This window comes from Poecilia reticulata, chromosome 1, assembly GCF_904066995.2.
Source record: "Poecilia reticulata chromosome 1, P_reticulata-male-v2, whole genome shotgun sequence".
In the NCBI taxonomy this organism is placed as follows: domain Eukaryota; kingdom Metazoa; phylum Chordata; class Actinopteri; order Cyprinodontiformes; family Poeciliidae; genus Poecilia; species Poecilia reticulata.
The window spans coordinates 10,677,262-10,689,289 of NC_088830.1; the positions used below are offsets into that span (position 1 = coordinate 10,677,262).

The following is a 12,028-nucleotide window of genomic DNA, read 5'->3' on the forward strand; positions in this document are numbered from 1 at the left end:
GTCATCCTCTCCAAGACCCTTTAACCTACCTTGTAGTCATGCAAGATCCTCTCAGCAAAAGCTTTGTCCAGCATTTTCCTGTACCACTCCTGCAGTCTCTTGGGTTTGGGGATCTTCTGCTCTGGAGGATGGCAGTGGAAGATGTAGTCGTCTCCCTCGCTGGGCGGACACGCCCAGATGTGGCCCTGCGTGTAACTTCAGAACCGCACAGGCAAAAGCTCACATCACTAAGCAGCTCCGGTAGGAAAGATTCTTCATTTTATCAAATAAAAAGTGTAGGACTTACCCAAGTTTTTTGACATACTCAAGGTAGCCAATGAGAATTTCATGGTACACTGCTGTTCGTAGAACTCTGGGTCGGAAGAAGTGAATACTGTCGAGGTATGATATGTAGACCCGTCTGCAACGTTGGAAAGAACAATGTCAATTTAACAGATGATGTCAATTATAGGTGAAGATTATTTAAAATTCTCTTCAGTTAATTAAATTGAAAATATATAATAACTTGGGTTGATTTCAAACAGAGTGATTGCATTTCAAGAGTTTATGCTGATGATTATGGCTGAGAGAGAACAAAAACCCAAACTTTAGTTTAGAAATATTTTGTATATTTGGCAGCTTGGACAGGTACCAAGCCCCGCCGGAGAATGAAAACAGCCTCTTCATAAAGCATAAAGTGCATTACGACATCCTATTAAAACGCTGCATTGATTAAAAGTGGATCAACGCCAGAGGATGACACGATCGCCATGGCGCCGCTCCACTCTTCTTCTAGTCTATGGGACCTTGATGTCCAAAAATAATAATAATAAATACAAAGTTTTCTTCTGAAAACAGGATGTTTTTGATCACTAAGCAACAGTCCAGTCCTTTTTCTCATTAGTCCAGATTTTGACAACAGTTGTATTGTATTCTGACAACACCCAGACGTAAGTCGTACACCAGCTGCAGTGCACAAATTCCACAGAAATACATTTTTCTATGTGGAGTCAGCCATGTGGTTGTTGTTTTTTTTAAACTGTCAAAAGGGTATTGAAATATACAAGCAATATTGGTAAATATCTGTTTTCAGTCACAAAAGCAATACTAATATCTGATATTAATATTGGCCTAAATTTTCTAATAAATGCATCACTGAAAATTAAGAAAAAAACTATTAAGATGTATAACCCTGGGTGTAACGAATCCATGTATATTTACTTTTAGAACCGAAACACGTTAACTGTTAATTTGGATTCATTTATATATGCAAAAACAAACCAACCTAGTGTTAGGAAATGGGCACTCGGAGCCGTACTCCTGCACGTGCATGCCGAAGAAGCAAACATCCACACCATCGATCTCCTCAAATGCAAAAAGTGCTTTGGTTCTGTAGGGAAAGGTGTCGGGCATCTCACCCGTGTCCACGAACCTGACATCAAAGATGCATAAAGAAATATTAAAAATGTACACAAATATGATGGAGATGGTGCACATTTTGCCCTCTTAGACAGTATAATTTCATACACTGTAACAATCATTTGCACTGGGTGCCCTCTGATATATAAAGATGCTTTGTTGAATATTTTTAATAATTGTTTATAAAATTCAGAAGCAATGTTTACTATTTTGAAGTAAATATCTTGCAAAAAAAAAAAAAAAAAAAAAAAAAGATCAAAAAACAAATGGTGGCGAAGAAAGTGGTATATAAAAAAAAACTTAAATTCTGAATGCATTTATTTGATTGCTCGCTTTCAAATTTTTTTTATAAATTTATTGGGAGAAAATCAAAGACAAAGAATGCCATTTAAAAATAAATCAAATACTTAAAAGTCTGTTTTTATGAAAATCTAATTTGAATGTTTTAGGTTGGAAATGAAGAAATCTGGACTCTTAACTTTATTCTTTATCATGACATAGAAAGCCCATCATTATTCATACCTTTCAAGACTATATAAGAACTCTGCTAAACAGAAATACGGAAAGAGCTCCTGAAGACGTTACAATGTCACTCAGCAGCACAAAGAAGAACTGAAAGGTCAAGTGACTTTTAATCAATAAGGAGCAAACATGATTAATTAGTAAACCTGATAACAAGCTGTTCAATCAGGGATTGTGTTCCTTTCAGGGGGGAACGACAGAAGCAGACCTGCAGTAGCAGAGAGTCAAACCCAGTTTGTGCAACATGTAGGCTGTACAGCAGTTCGTCTGTCGAGTCAGAGACAAACACGACCCGTTTCTTAAACCAGCGAGGTCCACCGACCCGTTCCGAGCTCACCTGGCTTTCATGCCGGGTTTAACTTCCACCGTTTTGTCGGAGCTCGCTACCACTCGCACGAACACTTCCCCGGCCTCCGGATGGTTCTGCCTCTTCAAGTATTTATTCACACGGTCCTCTATGTACATTCCCAGTCGGGTGGACTGTAACCCTGAAGCGAAGCAGCACGTTCAAGAAGCAGCATTTTAAAACCAACTCTGGCACTTGTTTGGATTGGAAAGAAGGAAGGAATTTCATGGAGACTTCAAAACATTCAGTCGCCACTAAAAGCAGCACAGTTATATGAAGATGTGGTCTTTAGGATTAGTGCAATAATCTTAATGAAAGTGCAGAAAAAAATAGAGTAGTGTGCTTACTTTTAGCAGTGAACTTGTTCTCTTTCCGTGATTTTGCACTTTTCTTCAAACAGTTGTCACAGATGAATCTGAACACATTTAAGAGATTTAAATACAAAAAAAAAAAAAAAAAAATCAAAACAAAAAAACAGCAAAACTATGCTAGAAAGAACTTCTCACCCTGATGGCCAAATAACCTCGTAGTGTAAAACACAGATCTGGTGCATTTTGCGTCCACAGTCTTTACATTCAACAAATCTGGATGGGGAGGAAAAAAACAGAAATTAAACATCTTTAATCTGAGGATTTCATGTTTTAGTTAAAGGTTTTTGAGGTGGTCCTGGATAACTTTAGCTTCATTTTATAAAAGGTTAGTAATGACTTCAGAGTCCATTGAAAAGATCGAGAATCAAATGGTCAGTTTAAGACTCAATTTGAAAAAATATATTAAGACAACTTAATATCTTTCAGATCGATGCTAGTAAAGTCACAAATAAAATCTGTGTGATTCAAATGCTTTGAAAAGTTTGCCAACATCAACAACTCACAGTAAGTTTTATGAATAGCAAATTGTTTTGCTTTTTTACAATGTTTAAAACAAACAAACAAAAAAAAAAATCAGCTGAATTTCCCAGCTAGAACTAGAAAACTAAGAACACATAAATGCTGCCAGAGTTTTACTAAAAGAATAAAAGACGACATATAATAGAGGACAAACTCGGGGAGCAATTTGATAAATTAAAAACTGTTAATATAAAACAAAATGTTGGAAATTATCAGCAAGATCTAAATCTAAACAACAGGAAAAAACAACCCCAGGTGGATGTGTGTGAAGGGAAACTTTGATTTCAATGAATTTCTCGGGAAGAGGATGCGCAGGGAAGCCTACTAAAACAGAATTTCATTGTGAAGACGGTAACTTTAGGAAAATACTAAAAGTATTTGCTCTACTTACGGTTCAGGGTCAAGAACATCATTCTTCCTGCGTTCAAACTGGTCTTTTGATATCATCCTGATATAAAAAAAAAACAAAAAAAACTCTTACCATCATAATGTCTCAAGTAAATATAAATAATTTCTTACATTTAAAGAAACTTTACATGTGAAATAACTTTGTATTAAAGTTCTAAATCTAATTGAATGAAAATACAACAAAAAAACACAAACTTGAGCATCAACCGACATGGGCGCTTCGGTGCCTGAATTAATTTAGCGTTCACTCACGTCTGCGGCTGTGCGGGATCGTCTCCTAACGTCACGCTGTCTCCCTGGATCTCGTTGAAGCATTTTTCACAGAAATGATACCTGAAGGGGAATGAAACGCATCCATGCTCTCAGTGCAACTCCAACCAAAAAAGGTCGTCGTACGGTACGCAACATCTTTGGAACCCCGATGATTTGATGTTCTGCTACTTGTTTGTGACTCCCCCAAGTGAGCTGTGCACCAACTGCAGCGTGTTTTTATGTTTTCTGACAGACAGCGGGGAATCCTGGAGCTCCCATTGAGAGTGTAAATGAGCTGTGCTGCCAGAATCTGATGCAGTCTCTCTAATGCTGCTTCTCGCTCTAAGTGAATTGTGTAAGTGAGAAGAAGGGGGGAAAAAAAAGAAGAAAAAAAAAACAAAAAACAAAAGAAAAAGTTGTAGTTGCGCTAATCATGCAGCAGGGGGAGGAAGAAATCCAAAATGTGAGCGATAATGTGCCACATCTCAGCTGCTAGGCAGCAGGTAATGATGGGCGAAGATGTTTGTAGCCTTAAACTAAGATTATTTTTTCATCTTTACAAAAGAAAACAGCTAGACGGACAGCTCAGTCGAACAGAACCTGGCTGCAAAGTATGGATAAGACTCTTCAAATGCTTCAATTTAATATGAAGTAAACCTGCAGATAAAAGTTAGAATTTTTCAAGGTGCTTGGATTTGAAACACACTAGAACATTCTGGGGAAAAAAAAAACACGGTGCAGACGTACCTGTTTTGGTAGCTGTAGTAGGTGCCGCCGGTAGGTATGGTGCAGAGCTGCTTGCCATAGCAACAGAGAGTTTGAGGGGAGAACTCGTACTGCGGAAACGAAGAGCGGCTCATGAATTTATCAGCAAGCGTTTTCAATCAGAAGCAGAAAAACTGGTCTGATTATTCAACTTTCTGACTTTTTGCCTGCAATTCTTTATATGTTGGAGGAGCGGCGCAAAGAAAAACTGTTGGTATCAAACCCTATTCATGCTGCTTTACTAATTCTCAAACAAAGCACATGGAAAACAGAGCAGCACAAATCCAATCCACAATATGTATATTAGATGTGCCGATCAGGTTTTTTTCCTGTCGATTCCGATCACCCATGAGGGCCGATCACCGATACTGATCACCGATACCGATCACATAATTATTTTTTTAATCATAAGCACTACCGGTTACATTATGTGGAAAAAGGAACCATGAATTCACCTTAATTTAGACAAAAACTTGTTTTTAATAACTTTTTCCAAGAAAAAAACAAAACAGGCATTGTGCAAATTGTACTGCTATCGGTAATACCATCTTTAACAGACTGATAAATACAGAATTTGAAAAAATACAGATTTGTGGTTGGTTTAAAAATGCTTTGTTCCAGTATGAAATATATATACATTAGAGGTGTAAAACCATTATGATGGTTTTGTGTGTCATTATCCTTTCAACCATTTAAAAACCACTCACTGCAAAGAGACAGACTTTGATGGCTTTAACGCCACACATCCATTTTTACAACAGTTTTAATATTGAAACTGTTGTAAAAATGGATGTGTGGCGGTTTTCGTTTTTCCACACACTGAAATTTATAAAAGAACAAATTTATCAACAAGTCGTATCAAAACGGAACAAAAAGAAACTAGCAATAGCTTAGCACTTACCACAAGCTTTTAGAACAAAATGTATAATGCTCTTTACATGAAAATATCATAGTGCTAAAAAATAAACACTCATTAAAAATGTCAACCATAATATTTTATTAATATTATGGTTGCCATAGCAACCATAATAACCACTCAATGCAGACTATATCTCAAGTCTGCATTGAGTGATAGATATGTTTAAAAATTAATACTGCTGGAATGGCCAGGTAGTTCTTCTTATAGTAACAGAAAGAAGATTTGAATGTAAAAATGACTAAGTGTGGATGACAAAAAAATAAATAAATATTGGCGAAATCAAGCTAACCACAGGATGAATGTCCATCTTACCTTCCTCCCGCAGCAGTATCCCAGACCCTGCATGACGGGGTCGATCTCGGACTCGAAAACCTCCGCCAGCTTAGAGCAGTACTTGTAGACGCGGGACGTCTTGCGGTTGTAAAGCCAGGCGTTGTTGAACATCAGCCACACGTCGTCCACATACTGCCAGGGCTCTTGGTACTGTCCCGTGTCAAGCTTGCGCTTTATCGTGGACAGATCTATGGGGTTCTTAACTATGTCGAAGTAGTCCTAGAGTAACACGGGGAGGAAAAGAAAAGTCAAAATGGCGCCACGTGCGTTCACTAACGGCGCCGGACAAGGAGGGAGTTTCTGTGCCTCATACCGGGATCCCGAGGAGCATGGGGTCTACTGGCTGTCTGAACGGCAGCGACTCCGGGTCCTGCCGGTACAGAGACTCCAGAGTCGGCATCAGAGCCTGCCGCAGCTCCTCAGGCTTGAATACTGAAACAGACAATGCAATAAGTAAGTTAGGGTTTGGAGATACAAAAATTTTTTTTGTCCTGTCTGACAACACAGCACTCTGAATTGGTTAAGCGTCAAAAAAAGAAGCCCAGCAGATTCATTTTCACAGGTGGAGCATTACAGCTTTTGCTATAACGCGGCACCCGATATAAATTAATTAGAATTTGCTTTGGGTGTGTTTTAATCGCAAAAACCCCCCAAAAAACAGAGGTCGACAGAAGACATGAAATACGTTTTGGGAATCTGCCTTTACAAATACTTGAATCAAATTCCATACTCCAAGACTTTTCCACACTAGGATCTCTGCGTCCTCAAACCATTTTAAAGTAAAGGCTTATTTTGACTTCAAAGAAACGGACGTCTTCAAAATAGGCAGGTGGAACGCAAGTACAAAGATGGAGGACAGAAAAAATGAAAGGCCCAGTTGGGAGTGAAAGGCCTTGAACATTTTCCTCTATGCATCGGCTCTCGGATGAGCGAGACTCACTTTTCCGCCGTGACTGGGAAGGAGACGAGGAGGTCGTGCCATTGGTCCCGTTCTCCTCCTCCTCTTTGGGTTCCGTCTTCATTTCCGGTTTTTTCTCCTCCACCTCCATTGGCTCTGGCTTTTCCTCAGGCTCCTCCTTTTTCACTGAAGCTGAGCCAGAGTCGTTCTCAACCTGTAGTTGAGAGAACAATCGTCAAACCTGTCGCAATAAGTTATAAATCAATTAAAGCCATGACAGCACAATCGTTTCTGGTTGCATGATTGCTTGTTTCTTGTGTCTCCGTTTTTCTACCAAAAACTGAATGACAAAAAAAAGCTTTAGTCGGATGGATTGGTTTCAACTAAACCTTTTAATGAAAGGGGAATGATTTCATTATTAACTTCATTTGTAGTTTCGGCTGTTTTGCTTATTTATTTTGGATATTTAAAATGTCTTCCAGTTCCAGAGTTAGATTTCTGTTAATTCAAGTTGATTGATCTTTGATAGGGTGTACTTGGCTTTTTTTATGATATTACCATCATATCACACACTACTCAAACTCACCTCTGTCTTGGGTTCAATTTTCCCACCAGCAGCTTCAAACTCCTGTTGGTCTGTTTGCGTTTCTGCTTTGAGGTCCTGGGCGGGCAGGTCGGCTCCGACGTGCTGTGAGTGCAGGTCAGCGCTGGCGGCGGAGGCAGGCGTGGGCACTCTGTTATCCAAACTGGCCCCCGGCTGAGAGAGCTGAGACGAGAAAAGACGAAGGAGATGATGAAGGAAGGGGAAATATGAAGCTTTTGAAACCAGCGTCAAGCCCCATCGATGCAAGTTACTGGATAGGACTGTGCCTATTAGCCGCTGTGGCTAGTCACCCGCGCCTGCAGGCGGCATCGCTATGCATTGAGTCATGGTCACAACACCAAGCCTCCGAATACAGACTGACAACAGCCCCACTACCCGACAGAGCAGAGATTACGTTCAACTGTGTCAGAATACAACACCAAAAACCACGCGAACATTTCCCACACTAAAGAAAGTACGTAAGAAGTTTGCACTTACCCGTGACTGATGTAAAAATGCTGGTTAGCTTTACCCTAACTAGCTAGCTAACAAGAATAAAGCTGTACTGACTTTGAAGCTAGATGGATAGGGTAACAGCATCAGCAACAGCATAGTTAACTGTAGCCGGCTCATGTCACAGAACGCAATGAAGATGTCTGCACATGACTAAGTTTTGCGTAGCAGTAAACTCCCGTGAGTAAAAAGGAAAACACTGAATATATGAGATTAAATTGTCCTGCTACAACAAAATTTAGGACCTGCTCACTCAAGCAATGAATTCAAGACATTTTAAGGACTTAACTTTTAGATCCATAAATTTAAGATTTTGGAAAGGCTCTGCGGACACCATGCTTCAACCTTGTGTTTTAGTTGTTGTGGTTCAGACAGTTAATAGCAAAAGAATGCGTCTCTTTTTCAGATTCTTTGCACGATTGTGTCATTTTCCCAACCACTGATATTCCCAACTCAATGCATAGCAATAATGCGATGTCTGATCCAGTAATCCATCTCGATGGTCAGCCCCCTGCCCCACCCGCTTGTCCTGCATGCAGGGTTGCAGCTAATGACACAAACAAGGCTCATGTGTTCACCGTTGCTCCCTTAAGACAAAATGTGTGAAATTCCCTTTGTGATGGTGGCTACAGACAGTGGTGAGGATGCAGTTATCAGAAAGGTGGACGGGAATGGGAAGGGTGGGTGGGTAGATGGCATTCAGAGGGATGGAAGGCGAGGGTCAAAAATTTGAGGACACATGCGGAGGGTCTCGGTCTCACCGGCGTGGTAGGGGGCTGAGGCGGGGGCTGCGTCTGTCCCGCCGCAGGGAGCTCCGCCTGGGTTTGGGGCTGAGAGGGGCAGGGTGGGGCGGCCCCCTGGGCTGGGGCCGAAGCGGGGCCGGGAAGGGTGGGAGTGGAGCTGCGGCTGGAGGACTGGGGGTGCGGCATGTTAGTGGCCGCCCCAGCCGCGGAGGCCGAGGAAGCGGCGGGCGGAGGCGTGGAGTGCAAGGGGGTTTGGGAGGAAGCTAGCTGAGGGCCCAGTGGGGGGCCCAGTGAGTTCATGGGGAGGTTAGCGTTCGGTTGCTGCTGCTGCTGGAAAAAAAGGGACACACAGAGCGGGACGGACAAAAACACAAGATAAGCGGACAAACGCACAGCAACATGTCAAACGGACAACACCGCGAACAAACACAGGGTTTAGAGAGCGTACCGTGACGGCGTGATCATTTAAAAACAGAAATGAGTTACTTTTATTTTAGGTTTTTTGGGAATAATCTGAAATTAACATGACTTTATGACGCCTTCAGAAAAGGTTAAAATGTCAAATTAGTCATGAGATCGTCAGTTCTCTTTCAACTACGCATCCTGCGTCTCACCTGAGTGACGGGAGCCTGCGCTGGAGGCTGGCCCATGCCCGGACCCACGGTAACGTTCATGGCACTGGACACAGAAACGGCACCAGATCCGGGCGAGAAATGGGTCTGAGGCAGGAACTGTCCCTGACTGGGCGTCTGGCCCACCATGTTGCTGTGTCCAGGCATAATGCCCTGTGCCTGGGGCATCCTGGAGGGAGACATCCCCACCTGCAGGGCCGGAGCACAAGATGACGACGAGCACAGGAACATTACAAGAGAAACATTAAGAGTTTCACCAGGACTAATACAAACACCCATTTATGAGCTTTGACATGCCAAACATATTTTTAGACTTAGGATGGAATATTATTAAAGCCTTTGTAAAAATCACTAATATACAACAAATCTTTTTTCGTACTGCACTTTTCTATCATTGTTTAGCTGGTCGTGTGATTTTTAGTGAGGCGAGACTCTTATGCTTTTTTTCCTCTTCATGACGCATTTTTTTTATTAGTAAGACTTGTACTCTAGATCAACTTACTGTTCAGAAAATGCAATAATTTAAACTACCACAGTTTTACTCATTCGCAATATAAAAATCTAATAAATTTGACTTGGCCGAGGCTTCTAAAATGCTGATGTTTTAAGTTTATTTATGTAGTACATTTCAGCAGGAAGGCAGTTCAAATTGCCTTATAAATAAAATAAACAAATTATTTCATAACCAATTATGAAACAAGCAACAATCGTATTTTGTCAAATGACATCATCAAAATAATCAAGAGTAATCGTCATCAATGTTCCAATAGCTTTTAATAAAAGGCAACTTGCAGGTTGGTTTTTAGTCTCGATATGAAAGAACTCTGCGTTTCAGCAGTTTTTAGGTTTTCTGAAGATTTGTTCCAGATTATACGTGCGTAAAAATTAAATGCACCAAGACGGTGTCCCTGCGTGATTCTTACCGCTGGGACAGAGCTGATGTTCATTTGCTGTGGGTGTGTCATAGGGGAAGCTGCTCGGGGTCCCATCGACGTCTGGGCGTTGGGTAGAGTCATGTGGTTGAACTGGTTCATACCTGAAACAAACAGACAGGCAAAATGTTGAGCGACAATCAAACATGTGTAGAGGAATACAAACAAAGTCCAGCAAAACAGAAAATGAGAGACAAAGACAGCCTTTTCCATTTTACTATCCGTTTTCATTCAACTTGTGTGTGTGTGTGTGTGTGTGTGCACGTAGCACCGCATTATGTAATAAAATCAAGTTTTAAAATGTAATAAAACGTCACTAAGGCTGAATAATTTGAATTGTTTTACCTTAAATGGCACAAAGATTAATATTGAGGGTTTTGCTAACGAGTTTGAAAAGGCAACTAAATGGACCAAAAGTTCTGGATTTATTGGCCAAAGTTTCAATCTAAATGCACGGGATCTATAATATGATCGTTATTAGAAGCATAATGATTAGAAGGAACACACAGCGACTTGTGACCATTTAATTCATTATCACTTCTAAACATAGAGCTACTTCCGCATTTTGTAACAATCTTCACAAAACATAATAAACTTATTACATGTGCTGCAGAAAGTATTACAGAATGCATTTATTACATTTTGAATCAATTATTACACAATGTGGTTTTAGTGATGTTCTATTGCATGTTGAACCCTGATTTTATTACATTATTACAGAGCGTGAGATTCTTTAACATCAAATCTGTACCTTGAGGAACCTGAATACGGTTCATGATCTGATTCGGCATGTTGGGGAGAGAAATGGGTCCATCTGTGCAACAAACAGAACTGTGATGATAAATCAAATCAAATCAGAGTTGATTAATCAAATCAACATAACTACATTGTTTTAGTTCACACACTCAAAATATAAAAGGTATGCCTCTCAACTTTCAGTCTAGGTAGGATTATGCACCCAGCCGCTGACATGATGTGGGGCCAGTACTCACTCTGTGGCCTGGGGCCCAATGCGTTGGGCTGGGGAAGGCCCGGTTGCTGCGTCCCCTGCCCAGCTATGGGTGCTTGGTTGATTATCTGCTTCTGGAGCCGTGAACGTCTCTTCTCTTCCAGTTCCTTCTGGATTTTGTAAATTTTCTCAGCCAAGAAGTGATAATACTCGTCCTGAAAGCAAAACAAAATAAGACGTTGCTACGGCGTTGGGGTTTTAAGCTCTCACACTGCACACGTCAACTGGTTTAGCCATCTTACCCGGCTGTTCGCCGACTCATACATGTCCCCCTCAACTTTTCTGGCGTAGGCCACCAGATTTTCCATTCGCCTGTCCTTCAGAGCAGCCGGGTCAGGGGTGGGGAATATGGCTTGTACCCTGCAGCGTTAAGAAGCACGACGTTAAAGCGATGGGCGACCTCCGGCTCTCCTCTCTGAAGACGAGTCCGACACTTACAGTTTGTGTACGAGGTGATTGCGCAGGTCCTGAGTGACGTGCTCGTGCCAGGCCTTCCTGGCGCCTGCGGAAGAGACGGGCGCTGCTGTGGGCAGGCTGCCCATCTGGCCCACAGCGGAGCCATCTGACAGCAGCTGACTGGAGGTGGAGGAAGAGAATAACAATAATTAAAAAAAAATAATAATAAAAGTTGATACAAATGTGACTTCTTTTACTAGATTGGGTAACAACAGCAGATGTGCACGAAGAGACACTGGATTGTGTTTTTGTTTCTCTCGAAGGAGGCAGAGACTGACTTGTTAGTGTTGAGTGTGTTGGAAAGGGAGTCTGTGTGCAGGTTGGTCTGTTCTGAAGATGCCACGCCCATCGTCCCACCTCCAAGAGCCATCTGGCCACCTGTTCACACCAACAACAAAAAATACGACAACATCCTTAAATATAAACCGC

The 12,028-nt window shown here is 41.4% G+C and overlaps 1 protein-coding gene across 5 annotated transcripts in view; it reads right to left on the reverse strand.

Annotated features, from left to right (window-relative positions):
- crebbpa (CREB binding lysine acetyltransferase a) overlaps nucleotides 1-12,028 on the reverse strand; it is a 36,144-nt gene that overhangs the window by 4,828 nt on the left and 19,288 nt on the right. Inside the window, exons 7-27 of one of the 5 annotated variants that reach the window (XM_008408137.3) lie at nucleotides 11,878-11,977; nucleotides 11,582-11,719; nucleotides 11,386-11,503; nucleotides 11,127-11,298; nucleotides 10,886-10,948; nucleotides 10,126-10,238; nucleotides 9,185-9,391; nucleotides 8,589-8,891; nucleotides 7,318-7,497; nucleotides 6,774-6,945; nucleotides 6,147-6,265; nucleotides 5,813-6,052; nucleotides 4,564-4,652; nucleotides 3,817-3,897; nucleotides 3,548-3,604; nucleotides 2,773-2,850; nucleotides 2,614-2,681; nucleotides 2,258-2,408; nucleotides 1,265-1,411; nucleotides 287-400; nucleotides 30-195 (exon numbers count right to left, since the gene is read on the reverse strand). In XM_008408137.3, the coding sequence (XP_008406359.1) occupies nucleotides 30-195; nucleotides 287-400; nucleotides 1,265-1,411; nucleotides 2,258-2,408; nucleotides 2,614-2,681; nucleotides 2,773-2,850; nucleotides 3,548-3,604; nucleotides 3,817-3,897; nucleotides 4,564-4,652; nucleotides 5,813-6,052; nucleotides 6,147-6,265; nucleotides 6,774-6,945; nucleotides 7,318-7,497; nucleotides 8,589-8,891; nucleotides 9,185-9,391; nucleotides 10,126-10,238; nucleotides 10,886-10,948; nucleotides 11,127-11,298; nucleotides 11,386-11,503; nucleotides 11,582-11,719; nucleotides 11,878-11,977 (2,876 nt within the window). Of the gene's footprint in view, nucleotides 1-29; nucleotides 196-286; nucleotides 401-1,264; nucleotides 1,412-2,257; nucleotides 2,409-2,613; nucleotides 2,682-2,772; nucleotides 2,851-3,547; nucleotides 3,605-3,816; nucleotides 3,898-4,563; nucleotides 4,653-5,812; nucleotides 6,053-6,146; nucleotides 6,266-6,773; nucleotides 6,946-7,317; nucleotides 7,498-8,588; nucleotides 8,901-9,184; nucleotides 9,392-10,125; nucleotides 10,239-10,885; nucleotides 10,949-11,126; nucleotides 11,299-11,385; nucleotides 11,504-11,581; nucleotides 11,720-11,877; nucleotides 11,978-12,028 lie in introns of all 5 variants that reach the window. The other 4 variants (XM_081605280.1, XM_008408048.3, XM_008407964.3 and 1 more) reach the window with 4 other exon arrangements.